The sequence below is a fragment of the Lepidochelys kempii genome, chromosome 8 (assembly GCF_965140285.1).
Source record: "Lepidochelys kempii isolate rLepKem1 chromosome 8, rLepKem1.hap1, whole genome shotgun sequence".
Taxonomy (NCBI): Eukaryota; Metazoa; Chordata; order Testudines; family Cheloniidae; genus Lepidochelys; species Lepidochelys kempii.
Window position 1 is genome coordinate 22758791 of NC_136387.1, and position 20538 is coordinate 22779328.

At 43.1% G+C, this 20538-nt stretch overlaps 1 protein-coding gene across 4 annotated transcripts in view; it reads left to right on the forward strand.

The window, feature by feature from the left end:
• HTR4 (5-hydroxytryptamine receptor 4) overlaps window positions 1-20538 on the forward strand; it is a 208315-nt gene that overhangs the window by 142471 nt on the left and 45306 nt on the right. For 2 of the 4 annotated variants that reach the window (XR_012160260.2, XM_073355856.2), the window contains exon 7: window positions 12293-12368. The exons of the other annotated variants lie outside the window; for them this stretch is intronic. Coding sequence is in view for 1 of the 2 variants with exons in the window: in XM_073355856.2 (XP_073211957.1) it covers window positions 12293-12353 (61 nt within the window). In the remaining variant the exon portion in view is untranslated. The remainder of the gene's footprint in view (window positions 1-12292; window positions 12369-20538) is intronic. 4 annotated transcript variants of the gene reach the window in all.

The following is a 20538-nucleotide window of genomic DNA, read 5'->3' on the forward strand; positions in this document are numbered from 1 at the left end:
ACAATTGTGCTGCTTCATCTGTGTGATGCATTCACCAGCCCAGGGAAGCTCTGCACTAGGCAGGTAACATACAGACTACATATGCCAGCTCTGGTTTCATGTTGTTCCTAGTGAGACACCTGCTGTGTACCTGTTCTGAAACTCTCTGCCCATTTACAGTTGTCATTTCTCCTCCAGACTCCTGAGCTAATACCAGTATTTGAGCCATATCCCTGTTGGTGGGGAGTCCTTCTTATAATGGCAATGATTTGCCAGCCTCGACAGCGTTAACTCTGGCTGCTGTGCTGTGGCCTGGTGCACAGCTTAAAAATGCCTCATCAGAAAAAGCCAAGAATCTTACAATAAGACAAAAGCTTCTTGTAATTGCACTGAATTAATATCAATATAATTAATATCAAGATATTTATCTTATTTTATACAAGGGAGAATGGATTATGGCTTTAAAATACCACAATTTCCTTTATTTTAAGTAAGATATTCTCTTTTTTCAATATGTCTGTATTTTGAAAAAACAGATTAGTCTTGAAATAACCCCTTTTGTTATGTGGGAGAAGATAAGATTTATGATTGACATCAGAACTTCTACTTTGTCTGTCAGTTTGACTCTGGAGGTGAAGCAAAGTTACACCCAGAGTACCTCGAGTCTGGGAGCTCTGGGAGCGACTGTAATATCAATACATTCTAGTCTATTTTTAATTGTACAGTATGTGCTTTGGCTAATGAAAGCAGCCAATATATTTGCAAGGTGACACTGCGAATCCTCAGTAAGAGTGTCTCTCTGTTCTAAGACTACCTCTTGCTGGCATCCCACTAGAGATATCCACCTATATCCTGGTTTTCTGTATGATTCACTTTATGTCTGGGTTCCTCTGAAAGCCCCTTCTGCAGGGAGCAATTGGGATGCTCCGTTGGTATTTTCAGAAGCTTAGGGCATTGCAACAGCTCTTGTTTCTATCTCCCTTCTCTGCTCGATTCGAGTTCTGTAGTCAGCTATTCTGCATCCAGTAGCATCATCAAAGACACCCTCATCCCCGAGCTCCTGGCTCAGCCTAGTGGCTTTCTGCAAGGCATCAATTAATCTGTCTATCATTTATGAGTAATAGACAATAATTTGGCTTACAGAAGCCTGCAAAGAATCACATGTGGTAACTTTACATTGACAAAGCTCTGTCCAGCTCTGCAGGAAGGCAGCCCTGATTAGAAGGGCAGCATTTATGAAAACCGAAGTGGAGACAATGGAGGGGAAAGCGGGGACAGCAATGGCTGCTATTGCTGTAGATTGACAAGCAGCCCAAGGCTTATTCTGTATGTAATTTTTGTTGGTTTGATTTCATTTTCTCCCTGATTCAAATGTAAACTTTAACTTAAATTAAATGTTGTCTCTGTAAATTAAACCTCTCCAGTCTTTCATGTGCACAACTGTTTCCCAATGCTCTCTGCTTTGCCTGGCCAGCTTGCATAATGAATAATTTGTCTCCTGCATTTTGGAAACATTGGCATGTAGCATGAATATTATTTCCATACGGAGTGCTGGAGAACAATGGTAGCTATTTCCCAGGTGTTTCAGCAATGCATCGCTACAGATGGACCTGTAGCAGCTACTTCAGTTCTCTCATCAATTTTCCTTCTACCCAGCATCTCTGTGCACAAAGCCCAGAGAATCTACTGCTCCTCCTATCTTGCATGTTTGCCACAAACTGTGTCTCTAATGTAAGTACTAGCTGACAGAGAGAATGCACAAAGATGCAGTCCACATATCTGCAGGGACAGTGCCCTGAATGAAAATAAACTGGCTTTTCAGCACTATGTTTGCATCCTTCTAGGTCTCCTGACAGTAAAGGCAGCAGTTCCTGTTCTGCGGAAAGCTATTTGAATGGTAATTTTAATTGGTTTGGAGGTTTTGATGAAAAGGCAAGACATTAGCTATTGGAAAAACTGGGTATTGGGAAGGGCTCAAGTGAAATCAGATTAGAGAGCATCAACCAAGTGCCATTATTGGATTGTATAATTTCGTTCCAGTCCTGTTCCCCGCATCAGCTTTATTATAATGATAGATATTTATGCAGGCTTATCCACCACAAATGGAACACACATGCTGCGCCTTAAATGCAAAGCTCCATGCGTACAAAGCGCTTCTCGCTCTCTCTTTCATTCAAGGGCATGGTAGCTGGGCTTCTCCTATCTAATGAACCCTATACCAATGGCACATCTCTTACAACACTCAGAATGCTTGAAGCCTAGGGATGGTGTGATAAGGAAGTGGTTGTATGGAGATTTGCTCTATACTTAAGTCTGGTCTCCCCTCCATTAAAACCATATCTCCCACTGACGCTAATGGGAACTATGTATGTGTGTTGTTGGACATGCAGTTTATACTCAACATCTCCCAGAGCTTCCGGTGGGATGGGGTGGGGTGACTCAACATCATCCCTCATTACAAGGCAGTGCCCAAAAGGCATATTCCTGCCCTGAGATGTGAACACTTGTTGAAGATTTAAAGTCTGATCCAAAGGCCATTGGAGGCTTTCCATTGACTTTGGAGGGCTTTGGATCAAGCCCTTAGGGGGATTTGTGGTATTATCCTTGGTATCCCAATTAAATTCCACCTACATCCCCCTTCTGTATTTTCAACTGCAATCTTTTCTGCCTCCTGCCCTATGTCATTGTATAGTTTTGATGTGCATTGTTAATCAGCTTTGCTCCCCAGAAGCTGCTGCATTTCATCTTTGGACACAGGAACTCTTGGACAGTCCATATCAACATTTGCAAAGTGCTTTGTGTTCCTTGTGGATAAAGGTGCTATATAAATAGAAGCTACTTTTGTTATGTTGTTCATTGTGGCTGCAGATATACTTACATCTAAAACTTAGAACTAATCATTTAAGTGCACTTTAATTTTAGGCTAACTTTCTTAAAAAGTCTTTTCCTTCCTCACTGCTGAAGGAAATGCTTTTTAAGTGTATCTCTGGGGAAGGGTGGGGACTTTGAAGAGCTGGTTAATTCAATCAAATGCCACATGGATTGTTCTGGGAATATTTCACAAAGATCTCCCAGGCTTTCCTCCCCAGTGAAGGAAGAATGTGACCACTTTGTGGATAGTAAACACTGCAGGTCCATAGGATCCCTTAGCGACTTCCCGGGTGTTATAAGCCCTGTGTTGAGCATGGTAACTGGAGAGGAAAAACAATTACGTCAAAAGCTGTTCGGAGCTTGGAAACTATGCGTTTTCTACGTTTGTAGCAGAACACTGTAGGGAACTGATTATGGCCTCTCCCTTCCACTTCCTGGCAACACAAACATGCATTTGTCAATACCCCTCTTACCACTAAGCACCTCAACATAAAACTTTCCCTCCTTCTCTATGCCATCTGAGCATGGACTTTCCCCATCAAACCTTGCCATCTCCATTTTCTCATATGTGCTGTCTCCAGTTGCTAGTATAAGTCTGTCTTATATTTGTGGATTTATTTATCTTTAAAAGGGGTCCTGCAAGGTTTTAACAAACTCAGAAGTAGGAAAGGCTCCTGCGGCATGTGTAAAATGTATGTAAATCTGCTATATGCTATTTGCCCAGAAGATCACTGAAGGGAAAATGGGCAAGTGTCCTTTATGATTGCCTGATATAATAAAACCTCTCAGTCTTACACAGATTTGAAGAACTTAGCTCTCATCCAACTTCCAATAGAGAACACAAAGAATGCTTCATGAGAAGAGCCGAGGGAAAATTTTGCCTCCCATACTCCTTCAAAATCAGAATTGCATGGGCTACACAAATTAAGTCCACATCAGCTTCAGGAGAGAATCAATGTAGCACAGCCCTCTAACATGTAACTTCTTCTAACAAGCCCTCAAATAAGATAGGAGCTTCCTGTGCTTGCAGCATTAATCCATCTTGCACTGGCTCTGAGCCTCAGAAAGCCTGCCACTAAGGGGCTACATCTAATAAGGTGAACACTGCGGCCCAGTGCTCAGATCCCATGGTGATGAGCGCAGTAGAAAAGCCTAGACCCATAGATTCACTAATGGGAAAATCTTTGTAGTTAAAGTCAAATCAATCCACCTCATTTGGCATTCATAGTCAGAGGTTCTTCAGGTGTGAAATGTGTAAATTCCACAGGAACCATATTGCAACACACAAGGTACATCCTGGCTGGAGGAGGAGGAGGAAGGAATACTATGGGCTAGCACAAGGACTCATGCAAGTCAGAACACTGGGTTCTTCCAAATCTGCAACTGACTCACTGTGTGATCCTGGGAAAGGCATTCTTCTCTGAGTGTCTCATTTTATTCATCTGCAGAAATGGGCATGCTAATCCCTGCCTATCTCTGAGATGGTTCAGGGTTTAACTAATGTCTGTAAAGCTCCTCCAGAACCTTTGATAACAGATTGCTAAATATATAAGTGCAAAATTGCTTATTTATTTCCCAAAAGTGGGAAAAACCCTTCATCTAACACATAGAGGCTGGCCCTCCCCAGCTGTTGAAGTCATCCAGTTGATATCAGCATGTACCTGACTTTACATTTAGATCTAAAGGATAAAAAGCCTTTTGTGCAAGTCTGATAACATCTATTATTTTGGAAAGGGAGCATCTGGAGAATGAAAGTCCAAAGTGCAATCAGCAATGGCCATTGAAATGACTTCAAATAACTTGTCAGAGATGCTGGGAATTTTTCTCTGGTGCACTGAAAACCCAGTTCATTCCTCTTCTTTGCCCACCATGTCCTTGCCCAGACATCAAAGAGATAATCCTTCAGTGCAATATATGAGTCAATATTTGTTCAAGATGAAGTTGCAAAGCCCGCTCAGCATCCCATCTGTTCCTACCAATTCTCTTTGTGGTGGTGAATACAATAATCAACTTCACCTTGTAAACAGGTTGGCTAATGAGCTGGATGAAGGTATTTCTCAGATGGAAGCTACACCAAAGTACTTTGTCTCTGTGAAGGCTATGAAGAGAACTGGATGAGATAATGAACCAAGATTAAAAATAATTAACTACATTTTATTTTGCAAGAAACTCACTTTCTCTAGGGCCAGATTGTGATGCCATCATTCACATTGGCTTTGACTTACCACACTGTCCGAGCCTCACAGTCACACAGAACGGAGAGAGGAATCTGCTTACAGCTTCAGGTGTCCAGCTCCTGCACAACATAGGCCTATACTCTCCCCTCCCTATTCTGTTTAAGTACCTGTTGTTCCACTGACACCAGCTTTCCATTTGCTTGTGGGTGGAGTTCCCCAGGAACAGGGAACTGATCCATCTGTCATCTCCAGCCAATTTAAGGCCACTTAGCTCTGCAGTGCTTTAATGGAACATAGTAGTCTTAGCAAACCAGAGAATCTGGCCTATTGAATAGGATCTTGAAGTCACATTGGAGTCAGTGGGGCTACTTATGGCACAAGGTATTACTCAGATACCTTGTGATCGGTCTCAAGGCCTACTAAATTTCTTGTTAAAGCTAGACTGTGAGCTCCTCTGGCAGGGAACCTCCTTCTTGAGTGTTTGAAAAATGTGTATATATACACTACCATAATTAAATGATGAATAATCAAAGATCAAGTTTGACCATAAACACTAAAGATGGGAAAGATTTACAAGAATTTCTAGTCTAACCCCAAGCTGGCCAAGGCTGGATTGGTCCCTACAGTAAATTTTGTAGCCTAATGTAACCAAGGGAACTTCTACTACCTCCTCTGGGCTGGGTGAGGAGGCCTGTTCCATGGTTTGTAATAGACTTCATGGTTAGGAACTTTTTTCCTGGTGTTTATCCTAACATTTCTCTTTCCTTAATTTCATTCTATTATGCATAGTTAAAAATTATACCAACCTAAACTATTCTTCACCCTCTTGATAGTCACACCCATGATATCTAGCACCTGAAGTCTATATTAGCAGTTAGCACAAGGTAGAGCCATGGTACTGTGTGAGTTAATATGTTTGAAACTAGCCTACACATTCTACTCCTTAAATCATTGTCCATGAATTTCCTAGGAGATCACTGAAGCATAGAAATGTTCCTAGCATTGCACATCAAGTATAATTAATTGCACTGCAGGTGCTGGGAGAAAAGTAACACTAGATTTTATGGTAGCTAGTGTAAAGTTTTTTTAATAACTTCAGTACTGTTATACGAATATATGTTAGTCATCATAGGCAGAAAGAGCACAGAAACATCATGAGGGATGTCAGTGAGCAAGATACCAGTAAGTCCTGGCTGGCATTAAACACAATTCTCTCCCACAACAACTTTGAGAAGTGTGCATGATTGTAACTTAAATCTTGCGGGCCCCAAATGAGGAACAATGGAAGGACAAATGAAGAGGAAGTTTGAAATGACAATGAATTCAGTTGTCTGGATTAGAAGAAACAATATTTTCCAGAAACTAGTTTCCTGATTTGCTATCTTTAATGTCAATAATGAAAAATAATCAATAATGGGCTAGAGCTGAAAGCAGCTATAGGGAAAGGTAGATTTTACTGAAAGATCATTCATGAGATGTGGTAATATGTAGAGCTATGGCCATAAAAAGAATGTTTTTCCACAGTTTTTCCATGTACTCAGAGTGAAATGATGTTAAGTATTTCCTGCTAAAGATACACTCATACATCTTCCATCAATTGCTGTGCTGTGAGTAGCTGGTAAGAAAAAGAGTTTAGATACTGTCTCACAGGGTGAGACAACTGGAATCAAGCTGTTTCATCATGGAGAAAGAACAGGAGTACTTGTGGCACCTTAGAGACTAACAAATTTATTAGAGCATAAGCTTTCGTGGGCTACAGCCCACTTCATCGGATGCATAGAATGGAACATATAGTAAGATATAACACCACCCTATACCAGAAACCTACTGACCGCTATACTTACCTACATGCCTCCAGCTTTCACCCTGACCACACCACACGATCCATTGTCTACAGCCAAGCTCTGCGATACAACCGCATTTGCTCCAACCCCTCAGACAGAGACAAACACCTAAAAGATCTCTATCAAGCATTCTTAAAACTACAATACCTACCTGCTGAAGTGAAAAAACAGATTGACAGAGCCAGAAGAGTACCCAGAAGTCACCTACTACAGGACAGGCCTAACAAAGAAAATAACAGAACGCCATTAGCTGTCACCTTCAGCCCCCAACTAAAACCTCTCCAGCGCATCATCAAAGATTTACAACCTATCCTGAAAAATGATCCCTCACTCTCAAAGATCTTGGGAGACAGACCAACCCCCCAACCTGAAGCAAACACTCACCAGCAACTACACACGACACAACAAAATCACTAACCCAGGAACCTATCCTTGCAACACAGCCCGATGCCAACTCTGTCCACATATTTATTCAAGTGACACCATCATAGGACCTAATCACATTAGCCACACCGTCAGGGGCTCGTTCACCTGCACATCTACCAATGTGATATATGCCATGGTGTGCCAGCAATGCCCCTCTGCCATGTACATTGGCCAAACTGGACAGTCTCTGCGCAAAAGAATAAATGGACACAAATCTGACATCAGGAATCATAACATTCAAAAACCGGTAGGAGAACACTTCAACCTCTCTGGCCACTCAGTAAAAGATTTAAGGGTGGCAATTTTGCAACAGAAAAGCTTCAAAAACAGACTCCAGGGAGAAACTGCTGAGCTTGAATTAATATGCAAACTAGATACCATTAACTTGGGTTTGAATAGAGACTGGGAGTGGCTGGGTCATTACACATATTGAATCTATTTCCTTAAGTTAAGTATCCTCACACCTTCTTGTCAACTGTCTAAATGGGCCATCTTGATTATCAGGACAAAAGTTTTTTTCTCCTGCTGATAATAGCTCATTTTAACTAATTAGCCTCTCACAGTTTGTATGGTAACTTCCAACTTATCTGTATGTGTGTGTGTATGTATATATATATATATATTACTATATGTTCCATTCTATGCATCCGATGAAGTGGGCTGTAGCCCACGAAAACTTATGCTCTAATAAATTTGTTAGTCTCTAAGGTGCTACAAGTACGCCTGTTCTTTTTGCAGATACAGACTAACACGGCTGCTACTCTGAAACCTGTCATTATGGAGAGTTATTTCTGGGCAGTTCCCAGAGTTTCGGTTGCTATCTTAAGGCTGCTGGTTTGTCCTGTTAATGGATCAGGAGCTGACAAGCTGATGGTTGGGTGACAGACTCAAGCAGATTGTTGTTCTTTCTGTTTTGTTTTTTTCTTTCATCAAGTGAGGGAGGACATTTCAGAGATGGAAACTTGATAGAGCTTTCTGGGCTTTCGGATGCAATAGAAAGGAACTCATACTGTGGTAAACTCTGCAGGGGGAGGGATTGATTCAGTCTCTCTTCAGGTGCCCAGATCTTACTCTTCATTCCAAAGCATCTTTCAGAACTCCCCTGCTACTGACAGATCTGGGCTCTTTTGGATTCCTTCCCCCATGAATCTGAATCCTCCCTGATGCAGTGATGCCCGTAACATACGAAAAATTGACCACAGCTTCTAGCAGCTGCTGTTCTGCAGAGAAGGTTTCTAATTGTACATAATAGCCTGATTCCTTTCCCTACTACACTGTGAAAAGCTGTTCCTAGCACGAACAGGATACAGGTACCAAACACGTAACTACCTTCCCCCAAGAAGCAATACCCCAAATCTGACCATTCAGCACCTCCAGGGCCCTAGCTGTCCTGAGTCTGCAACAATGTTACATTAACAGTAGAACCAGACAGCAGCTCATCAGTTTGTGTTGGCTGCAAGTCCACACTGAGTCCAGGGCAGCTAAGGGTCATTTTAGAGGTGGTTTATCAGACTATATTTTGGAGAACCTTGCAGACATAAGGGAGTGGCTATCAGATTGACCTGAGTCTGTCCCTGTGCAGGGAATGGAACATTTTATATCCTCTCTTGTTTTTTTCTTAGTGTTTGACCTTTGAATAAGTGTGATAATGCGTCATGACAGTCTCATGGGAGCATCACACTGCTTTGAAACCCACTCATAAGGCATCAATTCACTGCTAGATAATCACTGAAATTTCTGTAGCGCTATAGGACCCCAGGGCTCTTTACTGAATGGTAGACAAGCTATATTTAGGGAGCACTTTATTTGCTACTGAAATTAAGCCAACTCTAATATGAAACATGACAGCTATTTAATTGCACACTACAACACTTCACAACAGTTTAAGACAGGAAGTGAAGGAAAAAACATATTCACTTATTATTTCAGAGAGCTTTTAAAGGGGCAGAATATTATTACCAGAGGTGGAATTTGTCCAGACACATGCACTAACATTTGTATATTTACCAAAAAAAAAAAAAAAAAAAGTGTCATGAAATTGGTAGCACCCTATGTTAAGGAGACTTCCATAAATAGTTTTATTATTTCGTAAAGTATAAGCCACTTTATAGTATACTGGAGAGCAATAACAGATTAAGTTCATGTATTAAAGATATACATTGGTTCAGTACAATTTATGCCTTATAGTTTCTTGGCATAAACTATCACTTTGGATGGGCTAGCACCAGCAGGAGAGTGAATTTGTGTGGGGGGGTGGAGGGTGAGAAAACCTGGATTTGTGCTGGAAATGGCCCACCTGTTGATCACTTTAGATAAGCTATTACCAGCAGGACAGTGGGGTGGGAGGAGGTATTGTTTCATGATTTCTGTGTGTATATAAAGTCTGCTGCAGTTTCCACGGTAAACATCTGATGAAGTGAGCTGTAGCTCACGAAAGCTCATGCTCAAATAAATTGGTTAGTCTCTAAGGTGCCACAAGTACTCCTTTTCTTTCAGCTGGTATACTCACTTCCAACTTTCAAAATCATCAGCATCATTACTACTGCTGTACCTAGGCACTCACTGAAAGCCTCCCCTTCAAAATACTCCCCAGCTTAGCTTATAAGATCAGACAGGAACACAGCACACAGTATCTCCACATGTTGGTTCACTTACTGGAGAAGGTTCCATTATACATACAAACAAATTATTTATTGAAATATAACAATACATTTAAAATATTTAAAAGATGCTAAAAATGCACTTTGGCAAGTATTATTAAAATAGTTTCTACCCATTGTTGTTTATAATTATAACAAGTCCTTGTTAGTGAGAAGCTAAATTGGTTTCCTTAAAATAATATGCCTCATATCATGCACATGTTCATATTGATTTGTCATTGTAACAGTTTGATTGTCTTTAAACATGAAATGCTCACAGTGGTGTGTTGTTGTAGAGTTACTCGTGATGGTTAAGCAGTGCACACTGCTTTGTTGTTACTGTATAGGACTGTGGGCATTCCTGACATTTTCCCCCCAACTCTGAAGAGGATTGAAGTATTTGCTTTAAAAACAAAATAAACTGATAGGCCTTGGTTTTCAGAGGCTTCAGTTGGACTTGTGAGTGCTTAGCCCTTCTGAAACTTAGGTGATTATGGATTTGCAAAGTTCATGTGCATTTTTAAGAAAAATTGATCTAAAGCTATTTGGAAGGGACAGAAGCGGTGACCTGTCTCTTAGAATATTCAAAACTATGGACAGAACTGGGATGTACAATAAACAATGGTCCCTCATTTTCAGTTCCTAAGCCTAAGAGATGGTAGAGACATTCAGGTGTTCCCTTTGCCCTGCAGCCCTATCCTTCCCCATTTAGCACAGCTGAACCTTGACAGCCCTATGACTTGGGTTCTTCATCAGTCCTTTCATGCAGCATCCCAAGCGTCTTTCCTCACCACTGCCATTTTTGTCCATCTGCATTACAAATAACACAGAACCAGGCAGACATCGTGGTCAGCTGAGCCCCTGGTAGCTTTCCTCCTCAAGCTCGATTATTCACAGAGGAGAATTACATTAGCACTGCCCGAGATGCTACTTATATGACTATTAAAGCCTGTTAAACCAACTCAGTGGCACTGACTTCAGGGAAATGAATTAAAGAGCAAGTCAAAGAAAGGTTAAGCTGTTTTGGTGCCATTCCAAAGTCCATCTGTTCTAGAAACATCACCTCCTCCATAGAAGGAAGGCAGAAACTAAGGCAGGTGTGAGCTCCACAGACAACTTTGTGACCATAAAGGAAAAGCACTGGCATATCCCAATTCCCACCCACCCCCAATCTTACAACTATTTCTGATGTTTAAATTTCTCAGTGAAGTTGTGGACTCCCTTTGCAGTCTATCAGTGATCAGCTGGAGGGACTGCTCCCTTCATCCCTGTGGCTGAGCACCAACTCTGCATAGAGCTCAGCCCTTGCCAGCATGAGATGGTGAAGATGGGGACTAGGTGCCAGCCCTATCATTCTGAAGAACATTGAGCATTAAGAAACCACTTGCTGGGACCTGTGGTCATACTTATTTCCCATTAAACTTGGGTGTAGTGGAGAGATGGCCAGCTGCATGTTTTATGCAGCAAACAATTATTAGAACTTTGTGCTGGATCCTGGCTGCCAGCCACTGGAAGAGCTTTACTAGAAATGAAATCACAGTTGTCCCAGCTGTGCACTTCAGCCTGAAGAGTTCTGATAAAACAGGGACTAAGTAATTAGTCAGATGTGTACATCTAGAAAAATAGGCAGACATTCCCATGTCCAGTATAACGGAGTTGTCTGAGCATCCTAGGATTGCCAGCTAGAGGTGCTGTAGATAATGATGTGTCCACTTTTCCACCATAAATCCAGTTTCTCAGAGGCTGACATGTTAGTTCTTTATGATGGGTGGGAATGAGGGGAGATTGATATGTAGCCTCACAGTGTAGATATGGAATTTATCTGCACCCTTAGCAGAGACAGGTCGCTTTCATAGATGTAGCTGAGAGATATGATTATGGAGGATATGTGCCATCCCCTCTAGTCAGATGATTCTGGTCATGTGACTAGTGTGTGGGAGGGGGCATATAAATATCACAATATCCAACCAGACCTCCCTGGAGCAAACCTGAGAACTTTTGGAAAAGGAAAATGTGGGGCTATTTTGCTAAAGAAAGCATGAGTGAGAAGACAGAGAACACCTGTGGAGGAAGACGGAACACCTCCCCTCCTGAGCATTTCAAAGGGTTTATTTAGCAAGGGACCACATGATATGCCTTATTCCTCTGACCCAATCGCCATCAATATTAGCTGAGATTTTCCCTTCCCTTGAGGGAGAGGGCATATTTGGAGCTTGAGGTTATTTTAACATAATTTCTTGGTGTTTAATGACAGGTTAACTGGAGGTCATTTTCCTATTAACCATCTCTGTGTTTTCTTTCCTTTCTCTCTTTACCCCCTCACTGTGTCTGTCTTTTCTCCCGTCTGCACTAAAAGTGGCTGTTCTTCTATCTCCAAGTTCCTCCTGCTGTTCTGCAATAGACCAGTTCCTGTCTAACCCTGAACATGCTCTGTAAGTCTTTTCTTTTATTACTGTAGCATTGTGTGTATGTGTGTGCGTATGTGCGTTTATTATTCCTTTTTAATACACTTCCCTTGTTGTGTGGCTCACCAGGGATGGGGTTGATGGGAAAACTTTAAACAAACCATGTCAAGAACTTACATCAGAATGGTGTGTGTCATTTCCTGTATGCAGATACTCTTATTGTTGGCAATACAACGGGTAGGATGCATTCTTTTTATGGTACTCTTCTGACTTTGAGGATTATTATTTATATTATGGTAGTTCACAGCCGCATTGCACTACGTGCTGTACAAAAGAATAACAAAGATGACAAAGCTTTAGCTGACAGACTGATATTAATTGCATGCCAGATTTGTATAGCACTATGCATGCTGATCTGTGTTTAGACCAGTGGTTCTCAAACTTCTTTTTCCACAGACCACTTGAAAATTGCTGAGGGTCTCGGCGGACCACTTAATGATCTTTCCAAATGTTGTTTGTACAGTTAGCTAAGTATTATAAATCGCTTTGGATAAAAGCGCAATATAAAAAAACCTTAATAATAAACAACTTTCTTTTGTTCTACAAATAAAAGCGCACAACTCATATTTTAATTTCAGTATTCTTGATACTTGCTCTCACTAAATACTTGCTCTCACTTTCTAATGCGATGGATGTGCCCTCTCTCCCCCGCCATGGCAGCCCCCGAGCTGGGGCTGGGAAGGAAGGCCTCCTTTCCCTGGCAGCCACAACTCTGGAGCTGGGGAAAGTCACCTCTTTCTCTGGCTGCCACAGCCCTGCACATCCCAAATTCCCCCCACCTCCTCTTCTCACTCCACTGCCCCCCTCCAACCTACCCCCTACTCCTCTCAAAGCCACCACCTCACCTTACATGTGCGTCTTCTTCAGGGTCCAGGCACCTAATTAGTGGAGCCACGCCTGCTCGGCTCCACTAATTAGGTGGATGGCCCTTCATTCTTTTGCGTGTGGCCGCTCAGGCACGCACCTTAGAGGGACCTATCCACAGGCCACTTGAATGGACCTCGCGGACACTGGTGGTCCGCAGACCACAGTTTGAGAACCTCTGGTTTAGACATAAAATCTTTCTAAGCCCCTTGCTCTGCCAGATATAGCACTTAGGAAATTTACCCAGTGAATTCCACCAAGGTTCTGACTAAGTCTGACTAGGGGGTCTGACCAGGTACTGACGACAGTAACTAACCTTGGGGATAATTGCGCCTCCTACCACCGAAAAGAACACACACACAATGACAACACGAGGAAAGGTAGGAGCTCTGTCCTAGTGCAAGCTGCCACCTCAAACCCACTAGACAACTTCCCCCACAGGGAGCAATAGCCTGGTTTTGCTTGGCCGTCAGAGTTACTACAGATGGGATGAGCTAGTGGAAAATAATGGTATCCTGCATGACTTTGATGTGCCAGTAGCAACAGTCCACATAACACAGTAACAGCAAGGGACCCAGTGATTAAGAAGAATCCAAATGCCCAGTAAATAGAAAAGGACTCTGGCAGGCAGAGGATTAATCCCTCTTTCTTCAATACTTTTTTATTCTGATGTGGGTATTGCTGCTCGATGTTAATATCAGAAAATGGAATACGTGCTCTAGCTGGATTTCTTATGATCCCTGCGTGTCTACTGAATCTTTGACACAGTTTAAGTTTAAAGAAAACCCAAGCCAGTATCTACAGTTGTTTGAATACAGCAGTGTGACTTGAGTGATACAGTATCTGTTTCTGCCATCTGTAATTTCACCTAGTTAGGCCCCTGGATAGACAGCACCATCTGCAAGTCCCAGGGCAGTGACCATGATGCAAGCTGCTCCACTGCTACGTGTCAGGTTTTTCTGACCTACTTCGGAATAGTTCTGCTGCAGGAATTGAAGGGTGCAATGACCAATTTGGCAGAGGACTTCTTTTTCCCCTCCAAAGGGCTGTAAGTAGAAATGAAGGAAAAGTTAAGCTGTCAGGGAAATTTTCTCAATAATGAGGTTCATTAGGGTGTGTACTAGTCTCCCAAGGGCAGTAGAGAAAACCCTATAACAGTGGATATTTGGGAGTGGACTGTATAACTCATTGGAGCAGGGAATAAACCAGGTTCAGCCAGCCAGGATGGAGAGAGGGAGAGAGAATGGAGAGGCTACACCAGTCATTTCCATCTCTAACCAGCAGGATTCATTTTGTGGAATTTATAAAGTACCTGTTGCCAGAAAAATCTCAGTAACTTCCAGCATCTATGACCCCATCAACACTGCACCCTGTCTGACCCTGATTTTTAAGGGCCAAGAACAGAATCCTGGGCATGTGTGTGTGACCAGACTCTCTCCTAAGCAGGGTTCTCTTCTGAACACAACTGAGATTAATGGTCAGGAATTTTACATCATGCTTCACAACTATTACAGGTTTCAGAGTAACAGCCGTGTTAGTCTGTATTCGCAAAAAGAAAAGGAGTACTTGTGGCACCTTAGAGACTAACCAATTTATTTGAGCATGAGCTTTCGTGAGCTACAGCTCATGAAAGCTCATGCTCAAATAAATTGGTTAGTCTCTAAGGTGCCACAAGTACTCCTTTTCTTTTTACAACTATTACAGATCACAGAACATTCCCCTAGTTAGTTGGTAGGCTGCCAGAACTGCACCCTGGCTCCTTAGGCCTCACTTTGAAAGGTTCCTTCCAAACAGGCTTTAGCATCAGATGGTTCCTGTCAAACACCTTAATTCCTGCCCGTGCACCCACTCTCTCTGCTAGCCTTTTCCAGGGATGGAGAGAGGAACTATGTGTCAAATTATTATTATTATTATTGTTAACTAATTATTAGCTCAGCTCCTCTTTGCTTGGATATGGAAATTAGCAACTCCACACACCCTGCACTGTGCTTAAGAATGCCTAGTCATCTGAGCTCAGAGCCAGGCTGGTTCTGATTTCAGGTGGCTAGCCTGAGCCACTACCAGTGTCACAGAATCCACACAGCTACTTTTAGCGTGCTGGCATAAGCCCCACTAACAGAAGTCTGTCTACGTGAGTTGGGAGGCTCAGTCCAAGTTGCAGTGTAGATGTATGCTCAGTGGTCACAAGCAAGCAGCTTTTAGCCAGGAGATACGTGCACCCAGACACTATGCTGAGGAGGTGATTATTAATTAATCCAGCTGCATTCAACTTTCCCATTTTGGCTGATTTAGGCTGAACCTCACATATATGATTTAAGGGAATTTGCAGTCTAGCTCTGGAGTTCAGGAACCAGATCGGGGAGAAATATGGCCTGTCTTTATTTTAGGTAATGAAGAATGACAGAGGCCTTTTCTTCTACAGGGGATCTTCATTTTCTGTTTGTGTGTGTCTATCAGCTATAGTCTGAAGAGAATGACAGGGCTTCCTCAGCCCAAATAAATACAAGCTAAAGCCAAGCTGGCTTCAGTTAACATAGCTACTCTTATTATCACTTCTAGAACTAGCTGCTGTAATGTCTTTACATCATATACTAGGTGCATCCTGTATAACTGAGCTTTGTGTGCTTAAAAAAAAAAAATGGTATTAGCATTATGCTAACCACAGCTTTCTTGTACCACATTCCCTCCCTTTCCCCCACTCCCAGCTCTGCCATTAGCACCTCTTCCCTGCTCTTTTATTTCCTTCCTTCAGCAATCAGGTGCCTGCTGCCAATGAGGCAAATTAACATTTCTGTATAGAGCACCTGCTACTCCACCCATCCATGTTAGCACACTGCAGGGATGTCTGGCTGTTTGGAATGAGGGTTTTAACCCTCTCCTTGCCAGATGCTGTGCGAGAGCCCTTCTCCTAATCATTAAGGCCACTGTTTTCTTGTACAAGTTGCTGGTGAGAACCCTAATGTGAGTTTTTGTGTCTCGCTCCCTCACCCTGGTATCTCCTCCACTGTCATTTCCATTCATTTCCTATTAAATGGCTGTACAGCCAAAGTGCCTCACAGAGAATAACGCAATCGGCACATGACTCATTGTATGTTGTCAGGCACTGGGGTTCTCACAAGCAGCTTGACTGAAGGGAGCATGAAAGTAGCATATAGTGAGATTTTTGCCAAAGATATTTAGAGGCCTCTGTTCTACAGTCTCCATATATGCCTGCTGCAGTATCATCTCACAATGAAATAATTGGCTCCAGCAGGGACAGTCAGAGACAACAGACAAATTCCCAAGAACTTCTGAGCCACTTGTGTGTAACCTTCTTATAGAATCCCATGACCTTGCACCTCCAGTGAGTGTGTATGAGGTGGTGATCCATTTTTCATAAGTACAAACCCCAGGGCCCAGGGACTTAGGCACCTAGGGCCCAGATTTAGGCACTACTGCAATCCACAAACTTCCCGCCTAACTCTAAACTCATTTGACACCTATGTTTTTGCTGTAAAAGTTCCCGAGGTGCCTGAGTTTCTGTCCCTGGGCATGCGCACTGCTGCCTCAGACAGACATCCAGGTGCCTGTCTCACACCTAAGCCACCGTGTGAGCCTCAGACTAGGTGAAGCTAGATGGGGGAACACCTGTCTTGCCTGTGGGACCCAGTCAAGTAGGTGTGCTCTGAATATTCCTAACTCCACACAAGATGTCCAGGAGGAAAGGAGACTCCCTAGTAACCTTTAGCTCAGGGGTTTGTGCATTCCGCCAGGATATTGGAAATCCCAGTTCAATTCCCTTCTCTGGTGAGTGCTCTAACTACTGGCCTATGGGACTTTATGATGTGGCTCTCCCTCATTCTACTTTGTATTATATAGTGATTGGATCACTATACTCCAGAGAGTGGAGCTCACCCAAGAGGTAGGAAACCCTTCTCCACAGTAAGCAGAGGGGAGAATTGAACCTGGGTCTCCTACACCTCCCCGTGAGTACCCTAACCACTGGGCCAAGATTATAATGAAGAGCACCACCTCCTTCCCCCTAACTGGTTTGTGTACAGTTAGGCCTTCCTTATAACCATTAGGCCAGAGGTTAGCGTCCTCATCCAGGATGTGGGAGACCCCTAGCTCAAACTCCCTCTCTGCAAGAACAACCAAGGCATCTGATTTCAGGCGATAGGGGTTCCTGGCTGTGGGTTGCAAGCAGGGATGGGGCCTCCCTGCAACCTGAACTATAAGAGGGGCAGGGTTTAGGACGCACTCAGTCATTGGCATCTCCACATGGCTAGCTTTGGTGGTGAGCCACCTAGCACAGTCACTTTTGTGGATCCTTTTCTCAGGCACCCATGTCTTCCCATTCATTGTATGGGGAGCCTAGGCGACTAGCCCAGAGTTTGTGGATACCAGCGATTTTCAAGGTGTCTAAAGCATTGCAACACCTAATTCCCTTTGTAGATCCCTGCCTGGGGTTAATTATTATCTCAACCAGGAAAAAAAGAAAAAAAAAAGAAAGCTCAACTCCATTTTAGGTTTTTTTCCAGTCAGGGTTTTTTGATTTGTTTAGTTTTAATTCGTATTTCATCTAATTTCTGATAGTTTTTACTATTTCTTTTTGAAAAATGTCTTCTGTGAACAGAGAGAACTCTTGACCTTCAAGCTGTTTGACCTCCTTTTCACCCACAGGAGGCTGGAATCTGCTAAAGGAAATCTCACAGGGCCTGTGAGTTATACAGAAAAAATTGTGGACCAGATTCTGTAATGTGGCTGAGCCATAAAACTAGGGGTAGTAAAAGGCAGTAGCTTTAAGTCCCGTTTGGAGGCCCTGGATCCTGTGGCTACTCTACTTTGGCCCAGAAGATGCCCAGCACAGATTAGAGCAGCCTGTGGGCATCTTTAATTTATGTTGACTGGCCACAACCCCCAAGAGGCTGTTAGAGCAGGCAGATATTGCCAGGGGATAGGGATTCCCCAGCTACATTGCTGTACCAGTGAAGGTCGGGAAAATGGTGACATAAGAGTCCCGACAGCATCTGTGTGTCATCCAAGGGCTTTCCCAATGTGTGGGAAATTCTAAAATGGCCAGGTAAGCTTTGTACTGCTAGCACAGCTCAGTGCATCCAGAGCAGGGTTTGTCATCTTGACGGAAATACTGTAAACATCTACTGTTGCCACCAGCAGCACAAGAAATCTAGGGCCTTATTCTCTGCTCCCTCACTCTGGTGTTAATCAGGAGGAGCTTCACTGTGGTCAATGGAGTTGCACTCATAACAAAGCACAATCCAGCTCAGAGTCTTTCAGGATGAGTCTCCTTTCTGCTAGCCATCGGTGCGTGAGCGTTATGCTTCTGCTGGACTTCCTCTGCTCCCGAGAATGGTGCATTACTCCTCATCTCCAGCCTGGGTTTTAGCAGAGTATACTACATCTGCATTCCTCCACTGCCAAGTGACACTGGGCTCAAGGTAACAGATTGCTCCAGGGGATGCATGCCACCATGATCAGGATTCTAGAGAAAGGCATACCCAGTTTCCTTTCTTCTCTCCAACTTGAGTAACAGCCCTGATGGCCAATTGGTAGCCCAGCTGTCTTGCTCTCATTTGTCCTGCTAGCTATAGATAGAGGGCCTGAATGTCCACTGCCATGTGAAGTCATTTACACCTGTTCTAAGTAGGTCCAAAACAAAGGTCTGGCAGCATTTTTACATCCTCTTAGTTTAAGTATAAATGGTTACAGACAGGGCAGGGAGAATCAGGGCCAAGGTCTTGCAAGAGGGAAGGTGGCTGGGAGGAAGGATACAGAGAAGAGAATGGAACTTATATGGGCCAGATCCTCAGTTGCTTTAAAATCAGCATACACCCTTTGAGTTCTGTAGAGCTGCATCTGTTTACATTAGCTGAGGATCTGGCCCAATGGCTTCATCAGCTAAGCAGGCTCCTGTGCTAGGACGCTCTCTTGCCAACTGCATTGTGAGAGTCGGCGTTAAAGCAGAAGCATATTTCACAATTTGCTGTTGTCAAAACCAGCCCTGATTTGTCAGAGTCTTCAAAGTCATCACTTTGATTAGGCCCCGACACAGAAAAACATTTAGGTTGTCAAGGCAATCTTCAAACCAAGTGATTCATCCAGAAGGGAATGAGCTGTTCTAAGATATCTGGTTCTGATGAACTGATTAAATGTGACAGGCTGGAAAGGTGGCAGTGGGGAAGGTGATTAGGGGAGGGGAGATGTGCCTTTCGGGGAAGGAGGGGGGCTGTATGACATTTTGTAGAGCCTGCTCAGTTGCAGTTTGTTGTGACCAAGAAAACAGGTGTCTTGGGTTTAGGGTCCCTGGTGGGAATAATTAGAAGTTCATCAAGCCAAAATATGCACTGCAGATAGGATGAAGGCTGTGGCTGGAGGTTACAAAGGCAATATTCAGCCCAGTCGTGATGGGATTTTTGGTGCAAATTGGTGAAGCCTATTTTGGGTCACCTGTTGGACACAAATAATTCTGCTAGAAATTGATCAGTCAGAACCAGCAAAAAAGCAGCAAAAATCCCAGAAAGGAAAAGAAACCAGGAGACCCAAATGCTCCTCCAAATTAAAACTGCGTATGTCTGTCTGTCTGTGTAAATGATTGTGAATCCATGGGTATGAGTGGTTGTTTGTGAATGGATCTAGGGTGTGAAAGTAATCCTGCATGGGTCTAAATGGGTCTGCGAGTGTGAGGAAGTTGCCAAGATGTATATGAATACGTGTGTTTATCTGTAACCGTACATGTGTAGGGATAAACGTTCACTGCTTTCTCTGTGCCACCAGTTTTAGTGATGGGGGAGAATGCTTAGCGCTGAGAAAAGGGTTGGTACGTTAACCACTTGGGGAAATGTACACATAATTCTTTTATGTCTCAGACTGAAGAAGGGCAGTTTTCCTAATTTAATTTTTCATTGAGTGTGAGTTGAAATTAAGAAAAAAGTATAGAAAAAAATTAAGGTAGGTCCCATTTTGTTCTAAACCAGTACAATGCGTCCCTTTAAAGAGCTGAAACAGACACAGTGGGGTGGAGTCTCCCCTGAGTTAAACTGGTCTAACCCAGGATTAACACCAGTAAAGCTAGTGCAGTTATACCACTGTAAAACAGGTGTGAGTCAAGAATCAGACCCTGGCTGTAAGCTGTTTGAGGCTCTTCGACCCTGGGCTGTCCCTAAAACATCTTCGCACCAAGAACATGACACTGTCTGCACTAGGAGCTGCAAGGGAGTGTGACGCCATCTGGGGATTGTCCTGCACCAGAAAAATCACCAGCTAGCTGGTTCAG